Source organism: Pezoporus wallicus, unplaced genomic scaffold (assembly GCF_028554395.1).
Source record: "Pezoporus wallicus isolate ANWC-B61680 ecotype Strahan unplaced genomic scaffold, APGP_CSIRO_Pwel_v1 contig_7505, whole genome shotgun sequence".
Taxonomy (NCBI): Eukaryota; Metazoa; Chordata; class Aves; order Psittaciformes; family Psittacidae; genus Pezoporus; species Pezoporus wallicus.
In genome coordinates this window covers 241,515-256,908 of record NW_026638908.1, presented here as the reverse complement: position 1 = coordinate 256,908, position 15,394 = coordinate 241,515, and the positions used below count along the sequence as shown (strand labels likewise).

At 42.6% G+C, this 15,394-nt stretch overlaps 2 protein-coding genes across 14 annotated transcripts in view; one reads left to right on the top strand and one right to left on the bottom strand.

Annotated features, from left to right (window-relative positions):
* The window catches only part of SESN1 (sestrin 1), a 78,903-nt gene extending 73,749 nt beyond the window's left edge, over nucleotides 1–5,154 (top strand). For 6 of the 7 annotated variants that reach the window (XM_057413155.1, XM_057413162.1, XM_057413157.1 and 3 more), the window contains 6 exons: nucleotides 569–716; nucleotides 1,551–1,663; nucleotides 1,900–2,090; nucleotides 2,340–2,484; nucleotides 3,600–3,653; nucleotides 4,035–5,154. In XM_057413155.1, coding sequence (XP_057269138.1) covers nucleotides 569–716; nucleotides 1,551–1,663; nucleotides 1,900–2,090; nucleotides 2,340–2,484; nucleotides 3,600–3,653; nucleotides 4,035–4,121 — 738 coding nt within the window. In that variant the 3' untranslated portion in view covers nucleotides 4,122–5,154. The remainder of the gene's footprint in view (nucleotides 1–568; nucleotides 717–1,550; nucleotides 1,664–1,899; nucleotides 2,091–2,339; nucleotides 2,485–3,599; nucleotides 3,654–4,034) is intronic. The other variant, XM_057413156.1, reaches the window with a different exon arrangement.
* Nucleotides 5,155–6,849: 1,695 nt separating this feature from the next.
* ARMC2 (armadillo repeat containing 2) overlaps nucleotides 6,850–15,394 on the bottom strand; it is a 65,337-nt gene continuing 56,792 nt past the window's right edge. For 6 of the 7 annotated variants that reach the window (XM_057413151.1, XM_057413146.1, XM_057413149.1 and 3 more), the window contains 3 exons: nucleotides 14,941–15,073; nucleotides 12,595–12,752; nucleotides 7,947–8,268 (listed from right to left, as the gene is read on the bottom strand). In XM_057413151.1, the coding sequence (XP_057269134.1) occupies nucleotides 8,132–8,268; nucleotides 12,595–12,752; nucleotides 14,941–15,073 (428 nt within the window). In that variant the 3' untranslated portion in view covers nucleotides 7,947–8,131. Of the gene's footprint in view, nucleotides 7,083–7,946; nucleotides 8,269–12,594; nucleotides 12,753–14,940; nucleotides 15,074–15,394 lie in introns of those variants that run through there. The other variant, XR_008972626.1, reaches the window with a different exon arrangement.

Below are 15,394 nucleotides of genomic sequence, written 5' to 3'. Positions count from 1 at the left end.
GACTGGAGATAACTTTGCTATGTGTTGATGGATTTTTTACAAGACCAGATGTTGAATTAACAGTGTGTCGTGGTGTTGAAACAGCTCTTGTGAAATACAGTTATCTTGCACTAGCTTTCCTTTGAGGCTTTGTTAAATCTGCCTTTACGCTCACTCTTCCTTTTTCCTTCAGTATGTTTCTTTGTGAGCAGAGAGGAGGGAAAATTCAGTTGGGCAGTAAATTGTGGTTACTTCCTCTATCAGAATTTCTGTTACAGCTGCTTGGTTTTCAGTTATTAAACATTTAGATGAAGTAAGAGAAATTAATTTTAGTGTGAGAACCACTTGTTCCCAAAAGCTGTGAAGCTAAAAATATGCTAAAAAATACCAGGGATCTAATTGAGAAAAGATAATGACTAAATGTGAACATTGGGTCAGTACAGATTTCTTTTGAGAATTGTTTTCCTCAGGAACTCAGTACTTGAAGATGTAAATAAAGGATGTAAGTTGTGTTTTAATCTGATTTCTTGATGATTTCTGTCACAGTTCTTGTGACATGGAAATAAAATGCTTCTCACTCCTTTTCAAGTCTACAGAGTCTGTCTGTGAAGTTGAAGCTCTAATGGAGAAAATGAAGCAGCTACAGGAGTGTAGAGATGAAGAGGAAGCCAGCCAGGAAGAGATGGCTACGCGTTTTGAAAGGGAGAAGAGAGAGAGCATGTTCGTCTGTTCTTCAGGTAGAACAGCTGTAGTGTGTGTGTGTATGTACTTTCCCAAATCACTTGAAGAAATACTACCACAAAAGGGGGGGGGGGGGGGGAGGGAATTAAATGTGTCAAAATCACCACTATTTCTTTGAAGGGATGAAGGTTGGGGGTGCCTTGTTTTCTTTCAAGAATGCCTCAGAGCAAAGCAGTGCCAAGATTTTTGGCCTCTCTCAAAAACACCGTAACACCCACTGGCCAATATTATGTTTAATAGAAATTTCCAACAGAAATAGAATCTTGAGAGAGAGAGAGAGAGATTGCAAGGGATTTAAACATATCACAAGACATCGTAAAAAGAAGCCCTTACAAACAAGCAGCTATTAGAGCATGTGAAAGGTTGCTTTCCAGACAACTGTGAGACAGTACTTAATCTCTCACAAGTTTAGGGTTGTTCAGTCTTCAGCAGTTCCCTCTGAAATAAACTTGGTGTGGAAGTCTTAGAGGTCTCTGTTTTGGAACAAGAGCTTAGTAAAACAGATTTTCCCTTGACATTTGCACAGACCTCTTGAGCTAGGAGCAAAGCGTCCCCTAGACACAGGGGACAGGATGAAGAATGGCAGACAGAAGAAGGGGGAAAGAGGTGTTTGTCTATAAGAAAGAATCAGTGTTTTTCCTGGAGTTGCCTCTAAAACCCAGAGCTGCAGTGACACTGAGCTGTAACAAAAGCTTTTAATACAGGTAGTCCAGGGAAACTGTGAGTTTAGTTGAAAAGCACAGAGACCCCCATTCTTCTGCAAGAGTTCTGCTAGTACACGTCCAGTCTGTTCTTACTGAAATTGTGTGAAATTCTGTTTGAATTGACAGAAGATGAAGAATCAGCACCTGCAAGAGACGTGTCTCGCCACTTTGAGGACACCAGCTATGGTTACAAAGACTTCTCCAGACACGGGATGCATGTGCCCACCTTTCGTGTTCAGGTAACAAGGCTGGGGGTTGCTCTCAGGAGGCTTAGGGTGCTATCAGTTTGTTGTGCCAGATGCCAAACTTGGACATTGCTAGGCTGTAACTTAGCGCCCCACGGATGCAAAGGCCCAAAGCAAGCAAATGAACACCCCCCATAGATCACCTGCCCCAAGATAAATCGCAGTAAAGCGCTGGGTGTGCACAAGTTAATTCCTGAAATGCTCCATTCTCCATTTTTACTTATTCTAAGGATTATTCCTGGGAAGACCACGGCTATTCCTTGGTTAATCGTCTTTACCCAGATGTGGGACAACTACTTGATGAGAAGTTTCACATTGCTTATAATCTGACTTACAACACCATGGCCATGCACAAAGATGTGGATACCTCAATGCTACGACGAGCTATTTGGAACTATATTCATTGTATGTTTGGAATAAGGTCAGTTTTACTGCTTTTGTTCTAAGCAAACACATCAGACTTGTTAGCGCTGGCCTTTTGTTCTTTATCAGATTGAAGCAAAGTTATTTATAGCAAAGATGCAGGTATTTTTAAACATAATTTTGTCTGTGGGAGAGGGACAGAGGTACAAATTACACAGTAATTTATTTTGCCATAGGAACTTAAAACCACTGCAAGTGAAATAACTTGGCCTCGAAAATGAAAGTGTTTTTCTTTCTTTCTGAACAGATACGATGATTATGACTATGGTGAAATTAATCAGTTGTTGGACCGCAGCTTTAAAGTTTATATCAAGACTGTGGTTTGCACTCCTGAAAAGACCACAAAAAGAATGTATGATAGCTTCTGGAGGCAGTTTGAACACTCTGAGAAGGTACGGTTTGCATATGGGCCATAGGTCCACTTGCCACACTTAACAGCCACAGCCACCCAAGTAGCATTGAGGCTTTTAGCTGGTGTTAATGGGATTCTGCTCACATCCAGTAAATTCTTCAGGAGCTATAGTACTTCCTAGGCCGAAATAATTTATTTCCTACTGCATATTTGCTAGTGAACAGCTGACACAGACTGCACAAGCTCTGAACTGTATGGGAGGATAAACATGTTAAGTGGCACAGCGTTCCCCTTGGCTGTTGGCTGGCAGCTCCTGTGCCCCAGAGAGGCTGCAAGGTGAGGTGAGGCTCTCAGACCCAGAGCAGCCACCATCCTGGCCCAGGGTCCTTGCAGTCCAATGGTTGTTTTTAGTCTGAATGGCCCCAAGCTGTTACTTCATGTTAAAGCCTAAAGTCCTGCTGCTGGGTTACAGTCTGAATTGCACCTCCCAGAAATATGTTGTGCTGTTAACTCTTGGACATCAGCTCCATCAAGTTCATATCCTCCAGCTCTTCTTTGGAAGAAAAGCCCCGCTTAAAAATGAATGCTGATAAGTGCTGAGACATACATGTGCCTTAATCAGTGCTCATATCATTGCAGGCTCTATTTCTTGCTAAACTTGTGAAAATAGTTTAGAGGTACCTGGTAGTAATAGGGTATTATAACCACGCTGATTTAAGGTTGTTCAAGTGAAATACTATATGTTTGCTTTGGTTAGACTGAAAGCTTTTCAAGCACACAAATCCGTGTTTAAAGCCCCAAACTTTGGAAAGCCATCAAAATCCAAAGATCATACACGTACGTGTCACTGAATGCCATCACCATCCATCCTCATGGAAGGCAGCACACGCAGCCATTCCATGCCACAACAAACTCACAGCTGACCTGCTGTCAGTGAGACAGTATTCTTCACCTTCTTCCCCACATGGTTTCTGATCTCATCCTCAAAGAAATACAGTAAAGACATGGAGGAGATGAGCTGGGGAACTTACCTCCAACAGCTGCTGTCTCAATAAAGACAATAATTTTATGGCATGTTATCTTGTGCTTCAACTCAGCTCACCACTCCATCCTGTTCAGGTGATAATTACCTGTGTGTTTCTCTCTGTCCCACAGGGGCAAACGACCTTACCACCTCCTCCTTTGTTAACAACCCCCTCTGCTCCACAGGTACCAACTACCCTTTTGCCTATAATTGATTAACTTTTTAGCTAAATTTGACCAATTATTTCCAAGCTGTGCACAATCTGCTGCTGCAGAAGGGCTTGTGTGTTTGAAAGCTGCTCTGTTCTTTCCAGCTAAACCAGTTGGTCTGTTAAAGGGGACTGCCTCTTCCTGTGACCCTGCCTCGCTTAAGGGTCTCTGTGACCCGATACAGAAATGTTTGCTCAGTCTTTGCTCCCTCAGCAAGCTTTACAGATAGAACTAATCTGGGTAGCCAAAACACAAAGCGCTGCCCCACTGCTGCTGCTAATAGGAAACCCACAGCCCCAAAGCCGTCCTTTCACTGTGAGCACACCGTTAAAGTGCAGCTTGTTTTCTTTCCTAAAGGTCCATGTAAATTTGCTTCTGGTAGAAGCTCGGATGCAAGCCGAACTACTTTATGCTCTGAGAGCTATTACTCGCTATATGACCTGATATCTCCGGCTGCCTGTTGATGTTGGAATGTTCTGCAGCTGCAGCGTGGTGGAGGAAGATATGAAGCCTCAGGACCAATGGTAGCTCTAAGTTATGAAGCCCATTGTGCCATAACTCCTTTAGTTTCAGCTATTTCCGTGTTTGGAATATCACTGCTGCTGCTCGGCAGTGAACGCTTGGCAGTTGAAAAAACAGGGGTGTGTGGCAGTGCTGCCTGCTCCTGATATTTTGGCTTTAGACAGCACAGGACTCCCTGTGAACTTGTGGCAATATAGCAAACGATAGATGCATAGATCTTGTGTTAAGGCAAATACAGTGGGAGTTGGAGCGTGAACAAAGTGGGACTTGATGACATTTGCTTTCCCTATGAGAATAATTTTAGAAAAATCTTGATGCTGCTATTTGTGCTGGTGAAGTGAACAGCCCCGGGCTGTTCCAGTTAAGCTACAAGTGAAAGTGAGCACTGCTATTGTCTGAGCCTTCGTTTTGTGTGGTTTCAAAAAGCCTTGTTATTTAGATTTCTTCTTTAATCAGAACGAAACCTCTTCTGTCCACACTGATCATTTGAAAGACAGCAGTCAGTTTTCTCAAATAGTTTAGCCTTAAAGTGCTAAGGGACAGCTGCCCAGCATAATGTGGTGAGCTCCAAAGTGCAATGGGCTTCCTGTGGGAAGCACGGGACTCGTGTCCTCAGAGCTCTCTCGAGATGGAACTGCGCTAAGTGTCGAGTGGCTCCTCATCCTGTTTGTCAAGGATGAACCAAGGAGGAGCTAGGACAGGTGTGGGAATGTGTTCTAGGCTGCCAAACAGTCCTAATGTATTATGTGCCCAATGCTGGTCTTACTGATTTTTGCAGTTGCTTAAATAACTAGGCTAAACCCATCTATTTTTAGCAAATCAAAACACGATTACAATGCTGACGTTTAATACACCGTGGGTTTTGGAGAACACATGAATACTTTTGTATGAGTGTGAATTGCTTTTTAAATTTGTCAGTATTACTGGTATTTTTTAAATAAAGGTAACAACTTTTTCTCCTGGCGTTTCTGCGTGGTTGAACTTTGCACTTCCGTTCTTGCTGGTATGCTCAGAAACTGTTCGGAGACATTGTAAACTGTTGGTAACTGAGGAAACATACTGAAAATGGCAAAAGGATATTTTTTGCAGTTGAGTCTAAAATGATGGGAGAAAACCCAGTTTAAAAAGAACATAATTTCAGTGAAGACCTAAATCTATACTATAGTGTTTCCATGCTTCCCATAGTCCTCCACCCTGTGTAGAGGAATACTCTGTCATACTGGGTTTTCTCTTTCCTCCCGGGTAATAGGCAGAGATTACATCTGTATATTTATATAGTCACCTATTTTCAATAACCAGCTCTAAATACTATTTTAAGAATTGAATTAAAGTGATTTTAAAATCCTCTTGTAGTGAACTTAGCTCCATCTTTGGCTGCTGATTTCCATAGCCTGGTGCCAGAAGGGCATCTGCCATTGGAAGGACAACCAGGTCTGCACAGCTAGACTGAGGATTTTATGGCAAGAGGTAACAGGCAGCAGGAGGAGGGTTTGCCACAGGTGAGTGACAAAGCCTTTTGGACACACTCCTACTGCTGGCTGTGATGGGGGTTACCCTCTAAGTGTAGAAACCCCACCTGCTTACAGTAAGGAGTGTTATCCATAGGGCAGGAAAGAAACAGATTTTCCCAAGTCCACCAGCAGAATGAAATAAAGATTCCTGTCCCTTGGCCTGCTTCTCAGTGAGCTCAGACTGGTTGCTCTGAATACAGAACATTCTGAGAACAGTTTTAAGTTTACAGTCCAAGAAGCTAAAATATCTAAAAAGATCTAGGGGAGAAAGATTAATAAACTGTCAAAAAATGTGACTAACAGGAAGCATCTGCTGTTTCCTCTTAACTAAAAATACAGGATTTTTAATGTTCCACAGCCAGAGCAAAACTTTCCTGTGTAAGGCCACAGCATAAAGCTAAGCTCTGCCTGCCTAAGGACACAGTGTCTCTCCAGTCTGTAGGTGGAGTTTCTGAAACACCTGATTCTCCGGTTGCTTTTTGGGGGTGGTCAAAGGTTGACAGGAAATTTTCTGAGAAGCCTGAACTGGCTGTTTCTGTCCTGTGCTATCCAGGCAAATGCAGGTACCTGCAGACACACTCTGCCTTCTCAAGCAGCGAACACTGCAGCATGTGTGTGCCAGTGGCTTCATACGGTCACATTTTCAACCGCAGCAGTAACCACAACCTGCAGCCAACCCTAACTACACACCATGCTACTTACTTTGGAGAAGGGGCCTGAAGATGGTTGGGCATTTTCCATGCTGAGGCATTTGTGGTGCTAAGCAAAAGAGACCAAGCCAAAGCTGTTAAGTACAGTGGCAACCAAAGTCAGTGGGGTTAGTCTTTAAACAAGAAAGGGTTGAGTTGCCAGATGCTTCATGAGTGGTGATCACTGCAGACAGCAGCAGCTGTGTGTGACAGAAGGGCAGGAGGGAGAAGCCACAGCACTGCTTTGGCCACTGGTGTGGGCTGCCCTCCCCTGCAGGCTATAAGCCCTGATGACTACCAAGCAGCTCTTACAGAGCCTCTGCACCACTCCCAAAACCAGGACCATGAAATCTCTCCTCCCCTGTCCCATCAACAGCAAAGAAGTCCCTGAGAAGCAGGGATCTAAACTACGAAGAAAGTTTCCCTGCCCTTCTACCACAGTTGTGTTTCCCAGCCTCCTTGCTTCATCTCCTCACCTGGAAGCAGAGCAATGTCAAAGGTACAGCAGTGCCACTGAGGGAGCTCCAAATCGCTGCCTCAAACCAATTCCTCCAGCCTCTCTGAGGGCATTGCCAGGGGAAGACTTGCACTCCTGACACACACAGCACAACACGAGGCTGCTGACCCTCAGGATCACAGCCAGGAGCCCAGCAGCCCCTGCTCAGTGGTTTGTTCTTAGTGATCTGTGGTCAGAAAAGAGGCAAATGGGTCAGATCCGTGAAGCTTTCTCTAGCCAGTCAGGCTGTTAATGCTTGAGGCCAGTGATGCACCTGCTGAGCAACACAATTACACAAGCAACAAGCAGGGACTTCTACACTCTGAAAGGATGAAAACTGAGCAGTAAGACAGCATCAGTCAGAAGGAACGTGAAGGATGCAAAGCCTTTTCGTGCCCTGTGGATGGAAACATAAGCCCAGGCGAGATGACTGGCCAAGACAGTCTGACCAGTACAGGCACACAGGCCTGGGAAGGTGGGAAGCAACACACCAGACTACCTAAAAATCCCCACTTACATCAAGGACAGGGGTGTTTTGCCTTAAGGCTTGAAGTCCCAATTCAGAAAAACCTCTTTCCAACACAGCTGGACCTACATCCCACAAACACCAAGGCAGGAGCTAAGATACCCGAGCCACACGGTATCAGGTAGAGAAAGGGGGATTTTGCAAAAAAAAGGAAGCAGCTTTCCCCCTGGCCATGGATAGCACTTGATCTGGAGAACGAAGCTCAGGATTTAAGAGCAGAGTGCCCCAATAGCATTTGGGTTACTCTTGCTGGAGAATTCATAGAAAGTAAAAATGTGTCAAAGCCTGTAGGCAAGCTGCGATTCCAAGCATGTAACACACTTTTACAGTGCACAGCATTTTTGGTACCACAGAGGCCCACTGGTACCGCTCAGTGGTAATTTACCTTTTAAAAATGAAACGTTCAGCAAATAGTTTCATTTCATTTTCCCAGCCAAGAAACTATGCAATTAGTAGATCACACTGAACAGCTGCTTCATCAGCTTAAATACCTTGTAAAAAGTAATTACACATGCAAAAACTGGATGCAAGCTTCTCAACAGGTAGGATCCAGTATATAAATGCCAGGCTTTACTGACTTCTTAAAAATTAAATTGCTACGCTGTCCAACACACTTACCAATGGCAAAGTACAGGTATATTAGAAATGTAAAGCTGGTCAATCTATAGCACCAAAAAAAATATGACTGATTAAAATGGAGTAGTAGCCAGTCACAGCTGGAAGGACTGATGATTCTGAATTCTATCAAGAAGTTTTTCTGCCACAGGCTTGAACTCTCTTTCCCAATACAGTTTGTGGTAGTCCCTTACATCTCCATCGAGGCTGTAATCCAGCGCTAGTTCTGCATCTGTAATCAAAGAAAATATCATCAGCAGTTCTGAGTAAAAATATACCCAACTATGTATTTTATGGCCACAGCACATTACAACTTAGCATTTCTGTTACGTTGGTGGATTCAAGACAACTCCATGTGGAAGACAAACTAAGCATCACTATCTGAGGGACTTGATTTAAAGGATGCTAAGGTCAGTAACACGCTAAAAAGGAGGCTGCAAGTTCTTATTATTCTCACACCTCACAGGTGTAGCTAAACTGTATCCCCAGGATCAAGCATTTACTGTGGCTGTCAGCCTGGAAACTACCGGAGTTTTAACATCACCCACAGCAATTTTGCTAATGTAAGCGATCAGTTCATCTGACTACAACTATGTTTTTCTTATCACAAATTGCTCTGCTAATCTGGTTTATTAAGGCTTTGAAATTGTATTTACTATTATACTTAAAAAACTTAACCACACTGGTTACTGTATCACTGATGCCCTCTCTTCCTCACAAACTTCATAATTAAAGTAGTAGGATACTCTTAAGGGATAAGCCATGTTAGGAATGACAGGAGGTCATCACTCGTTATTCCACATCCATTTCACCTGGTATTGGATGAAACACAGAAACAAACCCTTCCTGAAAAGAAGAAACCAGTCGGCAACCCGGAGCTTGCTCCTGACTGATAACGCTGAACAAATGTTTTCATACAGTTTAGGAGAAGGCTATTTGACAACCTTAAGGCCATAAATGTACCTAAAATGAAGATACAACCCTGCACCCAAGGGGCAGTGTGACTTACCTTTGTTCTAGACTGTGAATCTGTTCAAGAAATAATGCTGTAAAGGGAGCTCACTGCACACTGAGAGCAGGTAAAAGACAACTCTGAAGATAAAATACGGGAATCTTCAGCTCCAAGTTTAAGTCAAACTTTGTGTAGAAGACAGATGCTCAAACAGCAATTATCCCCATTTAAGCAAATGCCAAGGTGCCTATGCAGAGCACATGGCCTGAGCTGCCACAGCTATGAAGGAAGAAATGATGTTACTTTGGCATAGAGATGGGCTCCATTCCACAGACAGTTACCAGTAACTGCAAACAATACATGACTTCTATGCCACTACAGTGTTTCTAAATGAACAAAATTAAAGAGATGCTGATTGTGAGGTAGGTTCCAAAAGGGGTTCTGCATAAGGAGAAGATGCCATATAGAGGATTTCTGTGAAAAAGAGGCAAAAAAAAGTATTTCAAGAAAGAAGACATGTCTTACCTCTGCAGGAAGAAACCCTGTAATCAGAGATAAAATCCAACCTCAGATATGAAATCTATATTTGATATATCATTGGTCCTGTCCAACCCAAATTATCCTCTGTACCAGAGCCACCATAGATCAGGTTGCTCTGGTCTACGTACTGTTGAGTACTGAGTAACCTCTGAGGACAAAGATTCCACAGCCTTTCGGGGCAGCAAGTAACAGTGCTTGGCCCCTGCCATGGTGGAAACTTCTTTTTGCTAATATTTAATTGGAATTTTTCTTATTGCAACTTGTGCTCCAGTACCTCTGGTCCCATTTAATGGCACCACCCAACATACCTAAAATGAATCTCAGCAGCAGAGAAGTGAGAGGAAGAAGAGGAAGATAAAGGATTATGGGTTTTGTTTTCAGGGAGAATTGCTTTGCCTACTCCTGAAATGATTGTTCTAGCCAAAGTAACTATCTTCTAACATGGGGCAAAAGACATTACTTTGAATTACATTGAATGTTTATGGAATCACTGAGGTGAGGAATTCTAGTCTACCAGAACACGGGTCAGAACCAGTTCAAAAGCTGAAGTGTGGAACCAAAACAGTATGTCTATCTCCTAAAGTAGAATGAAAGTAAGACGGGATAGGTGAGGCCCAGTGCCCCACATCTAAGCTGTGCATCCTCAGATAATTTAATTTTCCCACGACCCTCCTCCAAACTAGCAAAATTGGGTACTGGCCAAACAGCATATGAACTGGCTGTGAGCCCAGGAGCGAGACAAGCACACGGGGTCTGCACGCTATGAGGGAAGCACAAAGCCAGAGTACATGCTGCCTGCTAGGGCTACCCATCCCTGTAACTCTGGCAAGACAGGGGCCAGGAAGCCCTGGAAGTCGGTATCCTGCCATGTAGGAGTTCATGTGTACTGAGATTCCAAAATAAACCCCTTGAACTGCTAGTGCAAGTACAGGTGGACAGAAGAAAGGTCTGGAAAAAAGAGAGGTAGAAAGGAGATTTCGCTGAACAACCGAAGAGAATAATGTTCTCAAGACAGAGCTCATCTCCACTGCCACTCCTGAGGGACAGGGGCAAAGCAAAGCTGCTGCCAGGGGCCTGGAAACACCAGCCTGCAGCTGTGAAACTCAAAGGCAGCTGAAAGAAGGCAAATGATAGTGCCACTGGAAAGCAGTGCCACAGCATCTCAGCTGCTGGGACCAGACAGGAAAAAAGAAAAACAAAGGGTGCCTTTTTTCCTGCCTTTCTTGGGCCCAACATCTTTTGAAGCTATTTTCCACTCCCTTTTGGCTCCCTCGTATCTTTTGTCATCTTGTGCCAGGTAGGGGAAAGGAAAACAAAGGGGATGAGGCCAAGCACAGCAGGTGAAGTGAGGTGTCTGCTGTGCCATGCTCCACTTTTTCCGTTTCCTAAGGGTGTGCTGATGCTTAAGTACAGTCCACTGACTGTCAGCAGTTGCCTCCTGCTTCCTGAATGATAGAATCAGAGCAAAGACAGTTCAAGGCTGTTACTTGATACAATGGGAGGAGGAAGATGTAGGACAATATTAAATCAGCTGCTATTACTAAAATTTGTTGGCTCTTAACACATAGAAGAACCAGATGTAGTAAGATGCACTTTTTCTACAGCTATTCTTCAGAGCAGTGTGAAGACAGACTTGCCTTCTCATTTAATTGTGACCTACTTTTAATTAATTGTCATTACGGTTGCATTACAATTGCAACTGCAATTCTACATGAACTTCCAGTTCACTAAAGCTGTACCAGTTAATGAGACTTCCAATTACTACCCAGCCTAGATTCTGCAATCAAATTAACTGCTGGAATAAGCAGTGTTAAATGCAGAGAGAAAAATAAGTAAGAACTTTCCCAGACAAAGGCATATATTTTTTGCTGCATGCCAGAAAATTCAAGCATGACTGTGGCTGTAAGGTGTGCAGTTCTGTTTCAGAATGTTAAAAAGTGCACTAATGATCTTGAAACACAGGATTTTCAGATAAATAGATGGAATTACTGGTCACATTAAGATACGTTCCATCAAAGCAACGAATGTAATGCAAGGAAAGATTACAAGAATAACAGTAATTCTGGCCGCACAAATCCACCCACTTTTCTGATTGTCTAGAACCAAACCAGACCACTGGGATTTCCCTTTCTGTCTGGGTCTGACTAACACACAGCCTTCTCCACAGCAAGCATACATACATCTTCATTAAATTTCCAATTAAAATAAAATCAAAATTAGTTAAGGTTCGCTTCAATTTCATTTACATTTTAAAGATCTTGTTCTAAAAGATAATTGCAACTGACCTACCCAAAATAAAATCATACCCAAAGCAGCGCTCATAAAGGAGAAAAATTGCGTATATAGTGACTATATAGAACTATTACATAGCAATTAAACTCTGTAAAATTTGAAGCAAACACAAATGTGCAGATGAAAAGATCCACGTGCGTAAGCAAATCAGGGTCTTAACATTCACTTGTCGGCACCTTCCAGCCTGTGTCTGTAAAGAGGCACAGCCTCCCTTGCTTTAGGGAGCAGATGAGACATTCTCAAGATGTTGTCCTTCCCCACAAGGAGATGATGATGGGAAAGGAGGGCAGCCAAGGGGCTGAGCAGCAAAGCTCAACCTGTTTTACCACTGAGCCCTTAGGCTGAGGGGAAAAGCCACATTCCCTGTGCATGCTGTGCGGTAACCAGGTGCATCACAGCTGAGCCCCCGCTTCTGTCAATACCTGCAGTGCTTTGAGGCCAGAAGGGCCCACACATCCAGTGAAAAGTATCTTTTGCACTGAAGGTTTATGGGATAGTTGGCTCAAGCAGGCAAAAAGGCAGCTGGTGACAAGCATTAGCAGCATGCTAACTAGACAAACTATAGCGGGGAGTGACAACAGCCAATTCCACCTTGGCAATCCGTAAGTTCTGGGGGAATGTGCTGAATTGCAATGAACCAGTGTACTGCTGGATAGTCGACACCAGCCAACCACTTAAAGCTGCATGACAGACTTCCCACCCAAATGAATACTGCCTTGATTTTGCTCTTTATTTCCTTTATTAAGGAAAAGAGACCAAGATTATGAATCTCACCTATGAGTGATGTGAGCAGCACCAGCAACGTCTCAGTATCTTCTCCAAAGCATGAGGCCGAACTTGTGGTGCTTTCACTATAGTTCCACAGGGTTTTGCATATCAAACAAGCCAGCTGCCAATCTGATGGCCCAAAGTCTTGTAAACAGTCAACTAACCTGTTGGTATAAAAAAAAACAAACCCAGTGTTTTGCTCCATGTAGTTTTCCTCTAAGCCCTTCAAAATCTGGTAGTCTAAAAATGTATGCAGACTCCACGAAAGTTTGCAGGAAAATTCTCTATTAATAAACTTAAGATGCTACTTTCTCCCTCAGTAACTTCTCCTTTCCATTTAGTCTAGTTCCCTAGGGATGTGAACGTGCTTTTTGTCTACACATATGTGCATTTGCCTGCCTGCATCTGTCTACCCCCCAGAACATTTTAACCCAACTGAGCAATTCCAATCACACACATCACAAATGTAACCATTTCAAAGACACTAAAATTCTATCAGATTTCATGACTATCTGTAACCGTCCCAAATCCATGGCTACCAGTAGAGCAGAGACTGCAATGGGAGCCGAACCTCATGAGGTGCCAAGAATTCATCTGCAACAGACAGTATGAATGCAGAAAAAGCTTTGGTCAGAATATCCAGTTTATTACACATCAGAGGATCTGACCAGAAGACAAATCCAAAGGAATTTACTACTTCCATGACTCCCAGAATTACCTTTAACATTCAGTGAAGCCTGACTGTTCTGCAGATCTTGCCCTTTATTGTATTTCCTCAACATGTGCTCCTCCCCTCCACTGGGAATGCCAGTTTTATTAAGGACCATTAGGTTCTTGACCTTTCTCCCAGTCTCATTTCCTTGCAAGTACCAAATGCAGGCTAGATGATAAGCAGGACTCTGAAATGAAGCTGTAACTTTTCTGCCTGCACCAGCTATCCAGAATTCCCATTACCAAACAGCAGTGTTCACAAGTCCCAGGGCAGCAGAAGTAAATGTTTTCACTTGCTGTCCCTAGTGACCTCTCATAATAGTATCCCTTCACTGCTGCTCTCTTCCCCAACCCTATGACCTTCTCTTTCTACTTCACTGTGAGATTTATAATCTGGTGATTAGTAAAGGGAACACGGAATAACTATTACATTCGGGTATGGATGAAAATAGCAGTAATTGAAAAGCAACCAAAAGAGGTTTGCTCTTTCTCTCCTCTCTGAAGGCAGTCACTGTGGAAGACCGGGAGGCATACAATGAAAAGCCAAATGGATTTGCCCTATTACTTTTTTTTTAAGTTTAACTCTCTGATGAGACTAATTCCATGTTTTATTAGGGCCACCATATATTAATACAATAACCTCATTTTCAAAAATCCACAGAGCGAGTTTGGCATAGTCAGGGTGACCTCCTTAACAATCACTTCCAAATTCTCTAGATTTATTTCGTAATGTTTCTTTTTCCGCCTTCCTGCTTCACGAATCTTCAGAGAGAGTACAGAAAATTCTCTATTCTGCAGAATATAAATCTCTCACATTTATTATTCATTTGCCTCTAGCATTTTTATTCTTCTTTTTCAGCTTTATATTTGACCTGGTAACTAGAACATGGGAAGGGAGGATGAGCATACTATGCATAGTTTATATTGTAATAAAAAGTAATTATATGATGTATGAACAAGAAAGCATTTCAAAGTTAGGCATATGGTTGCATAAACGTAAGTTGTATCAACTACTTTACAAGCACAGAGACATGATCATTCACGTTGCTCCAATTAAGCTGGATCCGCTATTATCTGAACATCAAGGCCACAAGTGTTCCATCCACAGTGGGTTTTCAAGACCTAATACCTCTTATAATACAAGCGCCTTAACCTTGAGTTATTCTGCTGAGCATGGCTACATCAGATAGTTTTCCCTACTATACTAAGTAGTTACAAAAATTGCCAGTGACCATATGGTATATCCTAGTTCCTGAAGTAATCTTCACGCTTACAACAGATGATACACATTAATGGTGCCTATTAACTGTAGCCCACATAGGATCCAGTTAAGTCAAGCATGAGCCATGCCTTAGTTGCTTTGTTGTATGGTACTCTCCTCTGCTGTATCAATCAGGAGGATTATTGGGAGATTTATTCTATGGGGTTTGGCTCTGCGTAGGCTAAACCATTCTAATACTTTTGAAAAAAAAACATAGGAAAAAAGATGAAAGGCTCTTGAAGAGTGTTAGATGCTGACGATTTATTTAGTATACGTCCGTATTAGAAGTTATTTGCCCCAGTAAAAAAAAGAATCTGATTGAAACTCTTCAGCCAAACTAGTCAAAATTGCCTTTTTCATAAACATAATCAGGAACTTACTTTCCAATTCCTCCTTCCTCCATCAGAAATGCTCGTTTGTTCTTATCTACTGTGAGATTGAGCAGAACTCCACAGGCAGAAAAACAGACATCTTGCTTTTTGGCATCAAGCAAAGCAATCATGAACTTGTGTACTGTATTGTAAAGGAGGAGACAGTATTACTGGAAAGATGGCATTACAACATCCTTATTAAACATGTATACTCAGAAAGCAGTCAAATGCAGGGTGCCCTACCCAAAAATTTAACCTTGTAGCATACTACTGTGACATTTGTAGAGTAGGCACACAACCCACTGTAACAGCCATGATTATTTCATCATGCTGAACACCAGTTACCTTCAATACAACACATACAGAGTCATATAGTTATAAAAATACACTGACACAATGTGAAAACACAATCAGAAGAGGTTAAATTGACAAAATTAATTACAGCTTATTTCTTAAAAGTATG